Source organism: Ailuropoda melanoleuca, chromosome 10 (genome assembly GCF_002007445.2).
Source record: "Ailuropoda melanoleuca isolate Jingjing chromosome 10, ASM200744v2, whole genome shotgun sequence".
NCBI lineage: Eukaryota > Metazoa > Chordata > Mammalia > Carnivora > Ursidae > Ailuropoda > Ailuropoda melanoleuca.
The window spans coordinates 79299172-79316943 of NC_048227.1; the positions used below are offsets into that span (position 1 = coordinate 79299172).

The 17772-nt window shown below is 38.3% G+C and overlaps 1 protein-coding gene across 6 annotated transcripts in view; it reads right to left on the bottom strand.

Moving 5' to 3' along the window:
- Positions 1-5658: 5658 nt before the first annotated feature.
- The window catches only part of VNN1 (vanin 1), a 36985-nt gene continuing 24871 nt past the window's right edge, over positions 5659-17772 (bottom strand). For all 6 annotated transcript variants that reach the window (XM_019803564.2, XM_002923025.4, XM_019803566.2 and 3 more), the window contains 3 exons: positions 17402-17760; positions 10166-10336; positions 5659-9206 (listed from right to left, as the gene is read on the bottom strand). In XM_019803564.2, the coding sequence (XP_019659123.2) occupies positions 9024-9206; positions 10166-10336; positions 17402-17760 (713 nt within the window). In that variant the 3' untranslated portion in view covers positions 5659-9023. The remainder of the gene's footprint in view (positions 9207-10165; positions 10337-17401; positions 17761-17772) is intronic.

Sequence of the window (17772 nt, forward strand, 5' to 3'; positions counted from 1 at the left end):
TTAGAAAAGGTGGTAAGTCATGAAATGCACAAGCAAGGAGTAAAGTATCTACTTTTAGATTCATAGAGGTTTTCCTTACCATATAAGTGAGGAGTCAACAAATTGTTTCTGTAAAGAGCTAGGTAGTAAATACCTTAATTAAGCTTTGAGGGCCACAGGGCTGTGGCAACTATTCAGTTCTGCCATTGTAACATGATAGTAGTCATAGAAGATACATAAATGAAGGGGTGTGGCTATGTCCAATAAAACTCTATCTGCAAGAAAGAGTTTACTTACCCCGATATAGATTATAGAAGAGATACTATGGGGTTTCATATCACCGATCAAAGCAAAATGATGGGGATTCAAAACCATTTTACTGGTAAGATCCTTCTTTCCATTCTACTGCACATACAGAAGATAACTAGGATAGAAATATCACTTGCAGCAGGGAAAAAAATCAGTTGGTTGAGACAAAAATAAGGAAAGGGACAGTCCTTACAATTCCATTTGAATTCTACATTTGGGGTTTTTGCCTACTGATATAAAGAGAAAGCAATGTTGTCACAGCAGGAAATCGTGTATATAAACCTCTTTGTAAGGTTACCATAGGCATAACTGGTTATTACTTGGAAACTATTCCAGATTCCAGAAATGTCTTCGACTTAAGAAGAAATCTTGGATGGGGGGTGGGGGAGCTTCTCATTTCCTAACCATCCCTCAATTTTTTATAGTAAATGTAGCAGATTTTATCTGAGGTCTTTCCACCTTTCGTTATTTTCAGATGCCCTCCCACTTCTTTCCATCGTAGAGCTCATCTTTTCAGTGAGTGGTCATCCATGAGCCAAGTTTTCAACAGCAAAGCAAATACGACCGTGCCCAGAAATACTTGCCATTGAAAGGACGTAGGCAAACCAGGTCTTCAATGCATAAACGGACGTCTCAACGTAAGGAATTTTGAGCAGATGGGACAAGGGTCTTGGTTTAAACAATGTGGTTTCAAGCCCCTGAAATCACAGTATAGCCCTGGCATTGTCTAGGACTAAGCCTTTCCTGACATGGGCCATGCATATGGTCAGTTGGGCAGCCCCATTCTATTGTGAAGAAAACTGATTCAGCAAACTATCATGGCCTCCTGAAAAGTATTCCACAAGAAGATAAATGGTCTTTACTATCTTTTTTTTTTTAAGATTTTTATTTATTTGACAGAGGGAGACACAGCAAGAGACGAAACATTAGCAGGGGCAGTGGGAGAGGAGAACCAGGCTTCCTGCTGAGCAGGGAGTCCGATGCGGGGCTCGATCCAAGGACCCTGGGATCATGACCTGAGCCAAAGGCAGACGCTTAACAACTGAGCCACCCAGGCGCCCCACTACCGTTTTTTTTAAAAGACTTATTTTATTCATTTTAGAGAGAGAGACAGAGAGCGTGTGTGTGTGCACGCATGTGGGGGGAGGGGCAGAGGGAGAGAATTCCCAAGCAGACTCCCCGCTGAGTGCGGAGCCCAATGCAGTCTCCATCCCAAAACCCATGAAATCATGACCTTAGCAAAAAACCAGGATTCAGCCACTCGACCGACTGAGCCACTCAAACTCCTGTACTACCATTTTTAAATGAGTTTTAGCAAGCAGATCTATATGTATTACAAGATTCTACTGTAATGTCAACTGCTGACCTCCCATATGGTTGAAAATCTGTGTATAACTTTTGACTCTTCAGAAACTTAACCACTAATAGCCTACTCTTCGACTGGAAGTCTTATCGATAACAGTTAACACACATTTTGCATATTACATGTATTATATATTGTGTTCTTACAGTAAAGTAAACAAGAGAAAAGAAAATGTTATAATGAAAATCATAAAGAAAATACATTTATAGTTCTGCAGTGTATTTATCCAAAAAAAAAAAATATGAGTGTAAATGGACTCACACAGTTCAAACCCGTGTTTTTCAGAGGTCAACTGTATTCAGGTTTCCCAAGAAGGCTTTGTATTGTGAAAGATGCTGCTGTTCTGATATGAGTTTCCAACTGGCTTAGGAATAAGCAATCAATCACTTATGGAGTGCCTCCTGTATGCCAGACTCTGTGCTATACTGTCACCTTTAAAAAGACTGATTCTCAAGGTAGCTGAGGAATTTGGTCTCACAACAGCAAGTGGCAAAGCTGGGAATCAAGGGCAGGTCTAACTCTGAAGTTCCATTTCTCTCTGCTACCATTTTATTTCTCTCATTATGCAGACAACTAGAAACACTCTGATTTATAAATTGTCTTTGGTGAGCTTAGTTAAAGTGGTTCAATTTCCCAGAGCCTGATCACTTCCGGTGGCACTGAGACAACAGAGTTGTAGAGATTACAGAGAACCAGACAGGGAATAGAACCCTCTCTCCTCCAAACAAGGTAACTTTGTACAATTTGTCAGTTTCTTGACTGTATTAGCAGACGGTGTATAAGTACAGGATATGACAACGATGCCTTTCACTAGCCTGGAAAAAGACGTGCAGCCATCCTCAGGCATGGAATCTAGAAGCGGGTCAAGGGAGTATAGAAATCTTCATGCAGATCTCTACATTAGTGCTGAATATTGTGTCTGGGGCCAGTTATATCTAAGTATCTCAGCATATCTGAAGCATTTATACCTTCAGGGCCTCGCACAGCCCCTGGAATTTAGAAACCTAGTGAATAATAGTTAAGGAAACTAATAATAGTATGGAGGCTAAAAACCAAAGTGATACTTCAAAAATTATGTTCAGTTCAAAGCCCTGAGAACAGACAAAATGATAGCAGGTCTGATAAATCTCTTAAAACTTCTTTCAGAAAATAGGTTGACTGATAAATAAAATCATCCTGATGCCACCAACCCTGAATATTTTCATGACTATTACAGGGAGGAGATTTAGAGGATTGTCTGTATATCTATTCTTTTGCGACCACAAACAGAAGAATGGAATATAGGGGGAATTCAGCTTATACATTTCAGGAAGGATAGTCTCTCTTTTTTGAACCTATCCTAAAACATTCACCTTGAATGTTAATTTCTTATTGAACTTGAATCTCTGACCCAGATATTATATCCACTTGGACCTATAGAGGGCAGCCTTTGGATTTTTATACTGGATCCCTACTCCCCAGGGCCCCAGAATGAAGTGTGACCCAGTATGAAGTAACTTCAACTGTCTTATCCTTTTTGTTTGTGGTTTCCCCATGGGAGGGGAGAAGAGGGATAAAGTAGGGCAACAATTTACAATAGTGAATTTCCCACAGTGTGCTGCTGAGAACCATCTCTCACATTTTAGGAACTCTTGAAGACAGAACCTGAACATATTGCTCGTGTGGGCAGCCTAAGCTTGGTTAATGTCAGTAGTAATAAAGAGAAATAATAAGGAGGAAGAGGAGGGGAAAGAGCAGTGGTGAAAGAGGAAGAAGAGGGGGAGGAGAAAAAAAAGAAGGAGAGAAGAGAGAAAGGGGAGGAGGAATAACTTATTGAACTTGGACTCATCACTGGGTGAAAGGCATCACATAAAATCTCCAGTTTATTCCCAATACCCTCCAAATAGGTGGAGAGGGAAAACTGAGGTAATTACTACATTAATGAAAATTTCACCTAACATCCATCTATGGATAGGTGGACAGGAGAATCTTATTAATTATAAGCTAAGCAAGATGACATTATAGCATACTAAATAGTAATTTCAGAACATTTACAGAAAAAGGGAGGTGGCGCCTGGGTGGCTTAGTTACCTAAGAGTCTGCCTTTGGCTCAGGTCATGATCCCAGGGTCCTGGGATCGAGTCCCTCATCAGGCTCCCTGCTTAGCAGGGAGTCTGCTTCTCCCTCTCCCTCTGCCCATCCCCACTGCTTGGCGCTCACTCTCTCTCTCTCTTTTTTCAAATAAGTAAATAAATAAAATCTTTTTTAAAAAGAACATTTTCAAATTAGTATTTGTAATTGTCTTAATCAGTAACATCATTATAGTATATTTTTATCAACAATCTCTGAAGATAACTTTCACATCTTTATTTCAATTAAAATTAAATTATATGTGTACTTAAGGAATAATTTCAGGTTATCTGATTTTATTTTCTTGCTATAATGCTTTTATAATCCATCTCTACAACAACTACTTTCCTAGAACTAGGTACACACAATGGCAGGTTTTTCAATCAATTTTTACTCAGATTGTGACAGCAAATAAACTCTCAGTAATTGTCTTTGATAAAACAAGATGATATTTTATCACAGACGGAAAGAAAAAAATCAGCTGGTTCATAATGAATTTCAGTTAAATCAACATCATAATCTGTTAAAAGAGTATTTTGGGATACTATTATTTTCATAACTCAATTCAAAGTTTATCCAGTCAACATGTCTACAAAGCACATTGCCCAAACATTAACTTTTTATTAGGTAATCTACCACCATGCTGACAGGTGGGCTTTATTTGCCTTGGCAGGAGTTCAAAGTTTCTAGAAGGTATTGATAGCTAAATAGCTATTAACACTGATAAGAGCTCTTGTATTTCTGTGGCTAGACCACCATATGGAACTGATTTCACAATAGAAAGAGTAAGAGAGCTCACCCTTCTGTTAACATATTCATTGATACTTCTAAACTTACCTCCCAAGACTGAAAAATTCCCACTCTTAATGTTGACAATCTTCTCCCAGTTTCTCAAGGCAAATTTCTATTCTCCATGCCACATCAACAGGTATGACCAACTAAGTTCAATCTTTGATCCAGGATATATATATCCTTTAATATTAATTGCGTACTTTCACCTTAGCCCTCATCCTGCATTCTATCAAAGTCTGTGGCTATTAAAACTATAAGAGTATGAGGAATGTGGCATATCTTTCCTATAAAGGTAAGGATGCAATTAAAATCTGGCTTTAAAAATCAGAGTAAATAATCAGCGTCCAGCATTTCAACCAATGAGGTTAACACTGAGTCTCTCAGAAAGCCACAGTCTAGTGTGGTTGTGTGAGAAACCACTTGTAACCTAAAATACTAGTGAAAGCACTGGACAGAAATTAAAAGATTCTGGTTTGAGGATCTGATACACATAAATTAGGACATTAGAAAATAATATTTTGTTCTCTAAGGTAAAAGTGGGGGAAAATATACCTACTTTGTGAAATAAAAGAAAATGTATGTTAAATGTTTTGTAAACTATAAAAACACAACACATAAGACATTAATGATGCCTTTACATACTCTGGGTAAGAAGATAAAGGTAAAGTTTCCTTCTTTAATGGAAAGGTCAAGAAAAGTTTGAAGAAACTGGTGGTATTGGCTTGCAGTTGGCAGGTACAGGGGGCTGACAACAAAGAAATGGGGTAGGAGGCAAGGGGTATAATATCACTATAGGTTGAAGAATAAAGGAATGGTAACTAGCAGCCCTGGTGACTCATGGCAGACCTTAATCATTTATTGAGGGATTTCTGTATGTCAAAGTAGAAAAAGAATGCAAGATGCACGCCTTTGAGGAACTTACATTCAGTGATAGACGTTACTGGTGCCAACAAATATTTATGAATCTCTTCCCTTTCCTGGACACACAGGGAAATTATATTCCCTATGCATCTAAATTTGGCATAGCCATATGACTTGCTTCGGCCAGTAAAATATGAGTGGAGATGACAGATATCACCAAGGAAGAAAGCATCTAAAAGGCAGTGTGCAATTTCTCCATATTCTTTTATTCATGCTCCAGAAACAATGGGAGAACTGGTTGATAAGGAAACAACACAATGAAAAAGCCTAAGGTTCTGAGCTTTGACATGGAGGCTGCCCTAGAGTAGACTTTGAATAAGCAAGAGCAACTTTGAATAAGCAACTTTTGTCTTAAGTCAGGAGATTTTTTTGTTTCATTTGCTACTGCACAGTAAGCTAGCTTATCCTGTCTAGTAGGTATGGGAAGAAATATAGCACAGTGAAAGAAATTTATTTTTGCACTGTCTGTACTTAAAATGCTAAACCTATTATACATGAAAGCATACTACCTATGTATTACTAGTGGATATAAAGTATTTTCCCCATCTAGGACTCTGTGTTTCCAAAAACTAAAATTAAGGTAATGTATTCTGAATATGCCTGAGACATCTAGAATAGAGAATCAGAGGAATGTGTGGAATGTGGGGTTAATTTTCAATATAAGAGCCAAGTGATAGGTTTCAGAACCAGCTTTTGACATTGATAATGATTTTCTAGTTATTTTTTCCATACTCCTCTCAATATTCAGAACACTTCAACTTATGGTGGAAATGGAAAAGAGAGGGGATTGGAATCTGAATTAGTTTGCTAGGGCTGCAATAATAAAGTACCATGGATTAGCTTAAACAACAAAAGTTTATTTTCTCAAGATTCTGGAGGCTAGAAATACAAAGTATCGGCGGGGTTGATTTCTTCTGAGGGCCTCTCTCCTTGGCTTACAGATGGCCATCTTCCTTTGTGTCTTCACATAGTCTCCACTCTGTGCATGTCTATGTCCTAATCCCTTCTTCTTACAAGAATACCAGTCATATTGGTTCAGGGTCCATCCTAATGCCATCATTTTACGTCTTTAGACCCTATTTTTAAATACAGTCACATTCTGAGGTATGAAGTTCAGACTTTAACAGATGAATTTGAGAGGAGAAACAATTCAGTCTATGAGACCTGAAATACATTGTTTAGATAAAAAACTAAAAGAACAAATAAGTAAAATCATTAGAACACTTAAGCAGAAGAGATATATGTTACAGTAAAAGTGACAATGGATTCAGATTTATTGTAAGTGTCAAGGCTCAGAAACTATGTAAGAAATAAGAATCACGGGCGCCTGGGTGGCTCAGGCAGTTAAGCATCTGACTCTTGATTTCAGCTCAGGTCATGATCTCAGGGTTGTAGATTGAGCCTTGTGTTGGGTTCTGTGCTGGGCATGGAGCCTCCTTAAGATTCTCTCTCTCTCGCTCTCCCTCTGCCCCTCCCCTCAACTCATGTACTGACTCTGTCTCTCTTTCTAAAAACAAAATAAATAAAAAAGGAAAGAAAGAATACAAGAATCGATAGCAACAAAACAATCATGGAGGATTTCTCCATGGAGCCTGGAGGTGGGGATCATTGGGCACCATCTTGGAAGAGGGTTACCACAGTAAGAGACAGTGTATGTCTGTGTGTTTTATCATGAGGTTGATAACAAATCATATCTTTAAATGAGGGAGTGTCAAAAATTTTACTCTGGACCACTCAAATTCATCAAGGTATAAAAAGATTAAGGAAAACATATTTGAGCATTGATCTTTTTTGGAATTAGTTTGTTTGTATTAGAAGAGCACCACAAATGTTTTATGCAGAGGAAATAAAAATCACAGTTAAAAAGCATATCAAAGCTATCATGAAATACATATGTGTTAAAGAAATCCATAGTGAAAAAGTAATCAGAGCTGGCTATAGATGTAGTAAATATCATTTTTTAAAAAAATTCACTACTTGTAATGTTTGACATTAAGAAAAAATCATTCTACGACAAGCTAGTGAGTTTGTCACAGGGGGAAATATCAGATAGTATGTTCAGTTGAATAGTTCTTAGTTGATTTCCAGGAAAAATTTGAAAATAAAAACTAATATGCTTTATCTCAGGAATTTTAGTACATCCCAAATGCAAAAAAAAAAAAAGACTTTGTGGTGTGTGTCTTATAGTGAATAAATATCAACAATGTTCATAAAAATTAGCTTCACTTATTTAGGATATTAGTTTACATAACACATTTGGTTGTAAGTTAATCAGGGTAATCTTGTGTGTGTGTGATGGTATATCATACAAAATAAAGACATTTTATTTCTCTTTTTATGAAAGAATTACAAGAAAGACGCTTACAGGCAATTTGCCCACTGAGTTGTTTTAAAGGTTTTCAATACTAAAATCCATTGTTATTTAATACTTCAGGGCAGGAGTCAAACTTTCTGTAAAGGGCCAGGCAGTAAATATTTGCAGCTTTTCTGGCCATAGGGTCTGTGTCATACCTACTCAACTTTGCCACCATAGCATAAAAACAGCCATCGACAATATTTAAATCAATGTGGCTGTGTTCAATAAAACTTTAGGCATGGAGACTGAAATTTCAATTTCAGAACATTTTCATGTGTCACATAATATTCTTTTGATTCTTCTTTGTTTTTCAAACACTTAGAAACATAAAAACCTTTCTTAGCTCACAGGCCACGCAAAAACAGATGACAGTCCAGATGTGGTGAAATGTTTGGTATAGAACCACCCTATTAATATGCTTCCAGGCTGGCAAGATAGGTAAAACATTGAGGAGGCACTGAAAAACACTCAAAAAAGTGGAGGCCCTCTAATAGGTTCCTAGGTGTAAGCCCTGCTGCCTTCTAGAATATGTCACTTCTAGGTGTCAAACCCAAACCAATTAGCTAATGCTGAGTTCACTGATTTTCTTTTTTTTTTCTTAATAACATTTTTTTATTATATTGTTAGTCACCATACAGTAGTACATCCCTGGTTTTTGATGTAAAGTTCGATGATTCATTAGTTGTGTATAACACCCAGTGTACCATGCAATACGTGCCCTCTAACTGAAATATGCAGGGCGGCTGAGCCGGTAGAAGATGTTTACACTTTAGACAATCAGAGGTGATGTAATTTTAGCAAGAAATATATCACACATGGTTGTACCGTGATAGTCATACACAGTTGTTAATAGCTAACACATATACAGTACTTTCCATGATCCAGAAACTTGTCTAAGGACTTTAAATGCATTCAATTATTTAATTCTCACCAAAAAACCCCCTAAAATGTGGGTAAAACTGTTACCCTCATTTATAGATTTTACCCTTCAAAACTGTGTCACTGTTTATCTGGCTTCTATTATCTGGGGGGTGTGTGTGTGTAAGTGTTAAGTGTAAAAACAGTGAACTATATATGTATATATACTTGTACTCACTTGTTCAAGAGACCATGACCACCGTTAGGATCTGTATCCTTCTTTTCTCATCCATCATTTTCTTAACCACACAAAATAAGAGAGCAAATGGAAATATTCTACCAACTTAATGAGCACATAATTTGTATTATGACTAAGAACATTACTCCTAGTGTTTGTGCCCGGGGGTCTGATGAATCCTGTAATATCTGGTCCTTCTCATACATTCTCCCAAAGAGAGTCACGGTCAAGAGAGGTCCAGATGGCGGCTTCACGTTGAACAAGCGTCCATCACTTGACACCTAATTAAAACACAGAGAAGTTGATTGGGTCTCTCTGTAAGTTAGACAACCCCACAACAGCTTCTAAAATGCAGCACAACGGGATAAAAAAATAAAAATAAAAATAATGGCTAACTTCTCTTCTAAAAGAAATTTTGAAATGGTACAGAGTATAAGAAAAATTGGCACTGATTCATTTATTATTGAAATGGCTATAATCAATATCTTAGAATTTACTTATCTGAGTAAGTATTCCATGAGTCAATAAGCATAAAGCAATGCATTTGGGATTATCTAGGAGAAATCTAGTCCTCTCAGACGTAACAGGCTCCTCCAAGTGGACAGAAAGGATTGACTGAGGGGTTTCGAGCTGGGCCTCTGGCAGCCCTGTCACTCACTCACTATAGCCTCCCAACCTGCTCACTGTCCCTAGTGCCCCACAGTAGCTGTTCCTACAGGAAAGGGGGAATAAGAGCAAAACCCACAGGTAAGTCAGGGGAAGAATATGGCTGGGCAGAGAGTTTAGGCAGGAAGGAAATATTTCTGGACTTAAAATAAAAAGTGTTTGCTTTCTTGTCTATTTCAGCCACTGGGTCTTCACCCACACAATGAGAGGAATTCCCTTTAACTTCGCTAAGTTATCACCGCCCATGATGTGAAGGGGTTCCCTCTGGTGGGACCAGTCCTGAAACCCTTCTCCAGTCTTCTTCCTACTCAACAGACTCAAAACAGCCCAGCATCCTCCCAACAGTCTCCACTATAATATATTTATTTATTCAAGGGTACACTAATTATTATACTAAGAATTTCCAGACAAGAAATTCAACCTGCTCAGTGTCCTTCATGATTCCCCAAGACCAATTTTATTCTTTCCACATGGAGATTTTTGTGATATTTTTAAGCACTTGAGTAGGTTTTGTACTCAAAAAGCACTTCCTCTTACCTGGAATGAATTGTCAATATTAAGCAAAGGTCCTTACCTGAAATTCTCCAGGTGCAAGCTGACTTTCACTTAGCAACACCTCAGGGAAGACATACTGGGTTCCAAAAGTGCCACTGAGGGAAAACATTTCAAACCTGGTAGAAGCCGTTTCAACTGCATCACCACAAGTGTTTAAGTTTGCTGTTTTACACTTCAGCAGGGTACAAATCTAGGAAAGCAGATGCAAACCAGTAAGTCCTCAGAAAGCCAACTGGTACACCCTCCTGACCTAGAAATAATGCCCATGCAATGCCCATGCCCCTTTGTCTGATAAAATATTATTTTTTTCATCAGACGAATCCAGTTCATTGATAGATAGCTAATTCAACTAGTCATAAAAATAAGGGACTTCAGGCCCTAGTGCTTTCTGCAATTCACAGTCAAACAGATTAAATCTCTTAAAGAAACAATCAGACCCTTGGTCAATAGCCATGAACTATACCCTCATTGTTCTCAAGCTAGCAATGCTTTTAATAATCACGTGTTCTATTTTTTAAAGAGGTTAAATTTAGACACGAGTTTAATCTCTACTTTTTTGCCTACTTCACACCAGAGAAGAACTTTATTTTTTTTTTTTTAAAGATTTTATTTATTCGACAGAGATAGAGACAGCCAGCGAGAGAGGGAACTCAAGCAGGGGGAGTGGGAGAGGAAGAAGCAGGCTCACAGCAGAGGAGCCCGATGGGGCTCGATCCCATAACGCAGGGATCACGCCCTGAGCCGAAGGCAGACGCTTAACCGCTGTGCCACCCAGGCGCCCCCAGAGAAGAACTTTAAAATTGTAATGAACCCTAGAGTTGACCTAGAGGCAATCCTTGTGAATTGGAAAAGTCACATACTTTACATCAGAGCAAGAACTGAAATAGTTCTCACTATACTACACAGTTAAGCTATACTACCCTATCCTACTACAGCATTATTTGAATGTAAAATCTAAGTATATGAGTCATCTCACTATGCAGATGCAAAGTCCCGCAAGGAAGATCCATTATTTATTTAATTCTACCTGTACTGCCTCTTCTAAGCCTTATTTCAAGCCACCTTGACCTGACTAAAGTAATCGCCTCTAACTGGTCTCTCTGCTTCTACTTTTGAAGTTAGAGAGTAAGTGCTTTAGAGCAAGTGTGTTAAGATGGGATAGAATTAGTTTTTAGGTAAAGGTAGAATGAATACATGTTTCTATTTCATTACCTTGACGTCTTACTGAAACCAACACTAGTTTTTTTAAGACATAAACCCACACAGATAGAATGGGAGGAGAGACCATGGTATAACGTTGGAAGCTGGCGTGGTCGATGCAAAAGTGGCAAATGATGTAGCAGACCTAAGGAAAGGCAAGTCCTAAACCGGCAATGGCAGAGCCAAGAATCAACCCTATCTACACTGCAGAATACTCAGAAGATTCCATCACTGGGAGCGCGAGGTACCTCAGGAGCTGGTAAAGTAGTGGCTCAATTTAAAGAAAATTGTTGGGAAGTTGTTAAGGATGCCTCAGATACTGAGTCCCCCACCATGGACGGGCAACTGTCCTTCTCTTAGTCCCATAAAAGATGGGGCATCTATTTCCAGAGAGAGTAAAGCAGATGATGTTTAGTAGAGGTTTTGAAAAACCTAGTTGAAAGGGATTACATGAATGAAACCTGCTAAATGTTATGACCATCTCCTTCCACCAAGGCCACATCCAACAAGGTCATTGCTCCCACCTGGCTCTCTAAATGCTGCCAGCAAATAATTTATCTTGCAGAAATAAAATTGCCAGATGAACACAGGAAAGGAGTCCTGTTATCTGAAGTTTAGATAAACTAGAAATATCAAAAATGGTTTTTAACCATAAATATGTCCCAAACATTGCATGGGACATACTCTTATTTTTTAAAATATTTGTTGTTTATCCAAACTTTGAATTTATTAGAACATCCTGTATTTTAATTCGCTAAATAAAGCAACTTATTCAGGAAGGGAATTAGAAGAATTTTAAAACCTGAGAAACCTGACCCATCCCAAGAGGAAGTCTCCAAAAATACTTAACTCAGGGATTCCACTAACAAAAGGCCCGGCTAGATTACCCTACTGTGAAGCTTAAAATTATCAAGTATCACTCTTATGCTCAGCTTTTCAGTCAGTTTTTGGTAATGTTAAAGGGTTCCCATATATATGAGGAGAGCTTCTAACATGAGAGAGAGCAAAACTAGTAGATATAAAGGAAACTTGAGTAAAAAAGAGACCATTTAAGAGTAAGAAGCTTCAAGGAAAAAAAATTTCCTTAATAGCCTCAGAGAGATAAAATACTGTATCCACAAAACAACATCAGTAAGGAAAAAAAACAAAACAAAACTCAAAGCAAAAAAACAGTTCTTGAAAAGTAAGAACATGTCAGCAAAAATAAAAGACTCAATGCAAGGCAAGCCTTGGAAGATCAAGAAGAAAAACTCTCAGAAAGTAAATGGAAAAAATGAAAAGAAATAGCAAAGAAAATATTAAAAAATTAGAAGACCAATTCAAAAGACACATGACCCCAATAACAGGAGTTGCAGAAGGAGAAGAAATGGAGGGGAGGAGATTCTAAAAGGTTTCGAAGAAAAGGGAAGGAAGAGGGATACACATACAAAGGATCAGGAATCAAAATAACCCAAGAATTCTCAGTAGCAATACAATGACCTTGAATTCCGTACCTAGGGAAATACTCCATCAAATTTGAAAGGAAAGGTATTTTCTATCCTGTAAGTTGAGAATATTTTATCACCCACTCACTCTCTTCCCGGAATTTACAACAACAAAGGAGTGTGGTGTTGTGACTTATAGGAAGAAATATATATTTGGTCTTTTTTTAGTTCCTGACATAGAAGGCCCTAAAATCCTTGGAATTTCCTTAGCGATAAGAGGCGAAATGTGAAAGGAGGGGCTCCTGTTACTTACAACGAGCCTCTTTCAACCACACCTGAGTACTGCTGATGTTGAGATTTTTGGAAATCCTTAAATAACCACAGGGTGGGAACTGGTTACCATCTGGTTAGAGTTGGAACTTTAAGCGTCACCATCCCCACCCTTATCTCTGGAGGGGAGAGGAATTGCAGGTTATATCAATCACCAATGGTCAATGATTTAATCAATCGTGTCCATGAAATTAAGCCTCCATAAAAATCCCTAAAGTATGGGGTTCAGAGAGATTTCAGGTTGGCAAACAAGAATGCCATATCTACAAGCCAGGAAGGTGGCACATGCCAAACTCCATGAGGACAGAAACTCCTATGCTTGGAATACTTCCAGATCTTGCCCTCTGTATCTCTTCCTCTGGTTGTTCATTTATATTCTTTTAAAATATACTCTGCAATAATTTTTTAGCAGTACATAAAGCACTTTCCTGGGTTCGATGAGCCATTCCTGAAAACTAGCAAATCCTAGGCAGGGGTGATGGGAATCCCTGATTTATAGTCAATCACGACACAAGCACAGGTGACCACCTAGACTTGCGATTGGAGTCTCAAGTGAGTAGGGGACCAGTCTTGTGGGACTGAGCCCTTAATCTGTGGACTCCGCATTAGCTCCAGGTAGATGGTGTCAGATGAGTAAATTTCAGAAGAAACAGATAAAAGATTCAAAAGGTTTTGCCTGCAGAAAGAGAGATTGGGTGGATTATGGAAGGAACTAGTGCTTTACAAGCTTTCAGTGCTATTTGTCTTCATAGTTATGTCCATGCATTACTTTGATTAAAATGAAGAAAGTGATAGAACCAATCCGGGTGGTAGGAAGGGACAGGACATCTGGCCTATGAGAAGGACTAAAGAAATAAAGGAGTTGAATCAGGCGCTGCTTGCGATGGAGCCAGTGTTTATGTGAGTAAAACCTGGTGGTAGAGGTCTGATAATTAAAATAAAAAGTTATGTAACTTTTATTAACAATAATAATAATAAAAGTTAACATTTATTGAAGGCTTTCTATGTGCGAGGCATAGTGCAAACTCTTCATATTTATAAATCAACCTTCCCAAAAACCCTATGAAGAAATTATTATTATTATTATTATTATTATTATTATTATTATTATTAATATCCTTACTCCCCACTTAGGACTAGGTTTAAGTCTTCCAGTTGTATTCTTTAATTGTCCATGGTACTTTTCCTTCTATAGCATTTGTCACAACTAAAATTAGTGATTCTCTTAGTTTTCTGTTCAATGCCATTTTCCCACTAGTATTAAGCTCTGTGAAGACAATGACTATATCTGTCTTGCTCATCTTAATATCCTCAGGTCTATCAAGTGCTTGAACACAGAAAGCATTACATAAATACCTGGTGAATAAAAATGAGTCCATATGTTATAGATGACGAACCAGAGGTTTAAAGAGGCTAAAAGGCTGGCTCAAGGCCAGGTGGCCATTACCCAGCAAAAAAGGAATTTACCCAGAATTTCTGACTCCAGAATCTATGTTCTCATCATGTTGTAGTTAAGCCCCTGAATTTAATCTTTGGGTTTTAGCAGAGTTGTTATCTCTAATTTCTTACCCTGTTGGGAAATAGCTTTACATTCTAGAAAACTAATAGGCCAGTGACTCTGGCCTTCGTGGGAGGAAATGAAGAGGACAAAAGGTACAGAAAATAATCTAAAGAGGAAAGTCTCCTAAGTCTATTGGGTAAAGGGAATGAACTTCTTTCATTTTATTTATTCCTTCTTTATTCATTGATTGATTCTTTAAAATATGTAGACTGCTCCTTCTCCCACTCTCCTATAACAACTGCTGTCAATCTCTACCCAATCTTTTACCATCTTCTACTCTAGAAAATGCTACAAGCACCTTCTTCCCCATGTCCTTAAAATTCACTCTAGAACACTCGGAAAACCTCTGTGGCAAGATGCAGAGTTATTGTATCCTTATCTCCTTTTCTTTTTCTTCTCCCGTTAGTTAAGAAATAAATTTTGGTGTTACAGAGATTTTTCTAGCACTAATTATCATCAGAGTTAGACTATGAAAGATTATGAATACAATACAATACCAGATTCCCTCGTCCTTAATTCCAAGACCAAAGTTCTCTAAAAATAAAGGTTTTTGTAGCATATTTGGCATTGAGATCTAACTTGAACTAACATAAGGCTATGTTTTTATTTAAGCTATTTAGGATGAATAGTCCCATGTTTTCCAGCAGACATACTAACATGTTTGATTTGGGGTCCTGCCCCAGAGTCTGCTGGTGATATCAGATACCATGGCTCCAGCTGAATGCCCCATAAATACTTCAAAACCAGAACATCCAAAGTGAACCGAACATCTCCCCACTGCCACTGAATCTGCTCCCTGCCTAGCACCCTGATCTGTCAGGGCATTACATTCACCCAGTTACTCTTGCCAGAAACCTGGCATATTCTAGTCCCCTCATTCTGCTTTCCTGTTCTTGATCAAATTAGCTATAAGTTATGTTTTCTACATATTGCTTGACTCCATACCCTGCTCTTATTCCTACTAACATAATCTTGGTACAGGTCCTAGTAGGACTGTTTTAATAATCGAACTAGTCTTTTTGCCCTAAGTTCATCAGTCACAGTGCTGCCGCAGTGATCTACTCAATGGCATATCTGATCACATCATGCCCTTGCTGAACACCTTCCAACAGAAGACTATTACCCAGAAACTAAAGTCCAAACTTTAGGAATGATAGTTCAGATGCTGTCAAATGTGGTCCTGCCTCTAGGCTCATCTTCCACCAATCCTTGCTTCTACATTATACCTTAGTAACACTGCCCTACATATCTTCCTTCTTGACACATCCACACCCTCGCCTACACTCCACTCCACCCAGAATTTCCTCCCACTCTTTTCACCTGGATAATAGCATAAGCTCATACATCATGTCTCCAGAAACTTCCCTGAATCCCCCAATTAGGCTTGGTACAGCTTGTTAGCATTCTTACAACAAAATGTGCATTCTATGTTCTATCACATGCCAATCTGTACTGACATTATCTGTTCACATGTCTTTCCCCGCTACTAAATTCTTCAAGAAGAGGGCCTTTACTTATTCATCTTCATATCATTAGCACTGAATACATAGTAGGCACTCAGTAAGTTGTCCAAATGAGCAAGCATTGGTAAAGTGCTTATCATGCAGCAAACAGAATGTTGTACAGTGGGCATAGTTCTAGCACTCAAAGGGTTTTCAGTCTCAAAGTACTGTGCACATAATTTCACATAATATGTCCTTGATAAAACTGAGCAGAGGATGCCTGAAGTACCTAGCCCAGGTGGGGAGGTGGGAATGGTGCTACAGAAAGTTCAGGGCAGCCTTCTTGGTGAAGACAACAGCTGAAAAGCACTGTGAATGGTGAGTAGGTGGGGCCATCACAGATAAAGGAAACCACCTGTGCACCCACCCAGAGTGTCTGCAGAAGCCTGCACACTGCGGATGAGGAAATGTCTCAATATGAGAGAAGCCCAGGGCACACATGGGTAGAAGTGAGAGAAAAGGATAGAGAGTAGGAAAAGGCACAGTTCAAGAATTTATGAGTATGTTTTGTTAAGGAATTTGATTTGCGAACTAGAAGACAGTGAGGAATTTGAAGCAAGACAGTGAGATAATTAGAATTGACTCTTAGTAATTTTTATAGTTAGAGCGTAAGAAATAGATGGGATGGAGCTGAAATTGTCAACAGGAAGCCCCGAAATAGGATGGAAGACAGATCAGGGAAGAGCAGAGCAGAACGAGAGGAACATGAAAGTTGTTTGTCCTTAGGGGTCACACCTCACCAGGCTATAATAGTTCCTCCTTTAGTGCTGGGGGCTGTGAGATATGCAAACCTTTGCAGTAGTAATATCTCAGAAGTCAACCCTCTATGTCTCCAGGACAAACCTACTGTCAAGCTCTTAATGAAACAAGCTTTAGTGAACATTAGAAAACAGAAAAATTTGTTTAGGCAGGAAATATCGGAGGTTAATCACCCATTAAAATCATTTGTAATTTGATTATATCATTTTAAATACAGGTACTGTAAATAAATCTTCTGCCTTTTTTCCAGCCAGTTTAAAACTGGACTGCCATCTCAGATTTCAAGTTTAGCAAACAAAAATTCAGGATGCCCAACTAAATTCGAATTTCAAATCAACAACAACATTTTTAGTGTACAGGTATCCTCAAAAGTGAGACATAGTTATAATAAAAATAATCCATTGTTTATCTGAAATTCAAATTCAACTAGGTGTCCGGTATTTTTCTGGTTAACACCCTCCCATCAAAATAATCATTACCTGTAAATAATATGTCCCTTCGACAATATGTAGTCCATCAAATGCCCCTAGGGCATAAACTTCATCTGTCCTCTTCTCAGACATCTTGTAGCTTAGATGACAGCAGAGTTTTTTCTGACAAACTGTGTAATTTCCTGCGACTCTTGTGAGCTCCAAGAAGGTGAAGTCATCAAAAAAGGCAGTACCTATAAATTCCTGATTTCCTGTTGAGAATGCTTTTATGCTACTGGCATAAGAAGTCCAATTCACTACAGGGCGGTGTGTGTAAGAATCCAGTTGTGAGAGGAGGAGTTTTCCTTCCTTTGTCTTCATATCGTAATGAAATGTTTTTGGAGAATCAGGTGCATAGATGCCACTTCCTGAAAGTGATG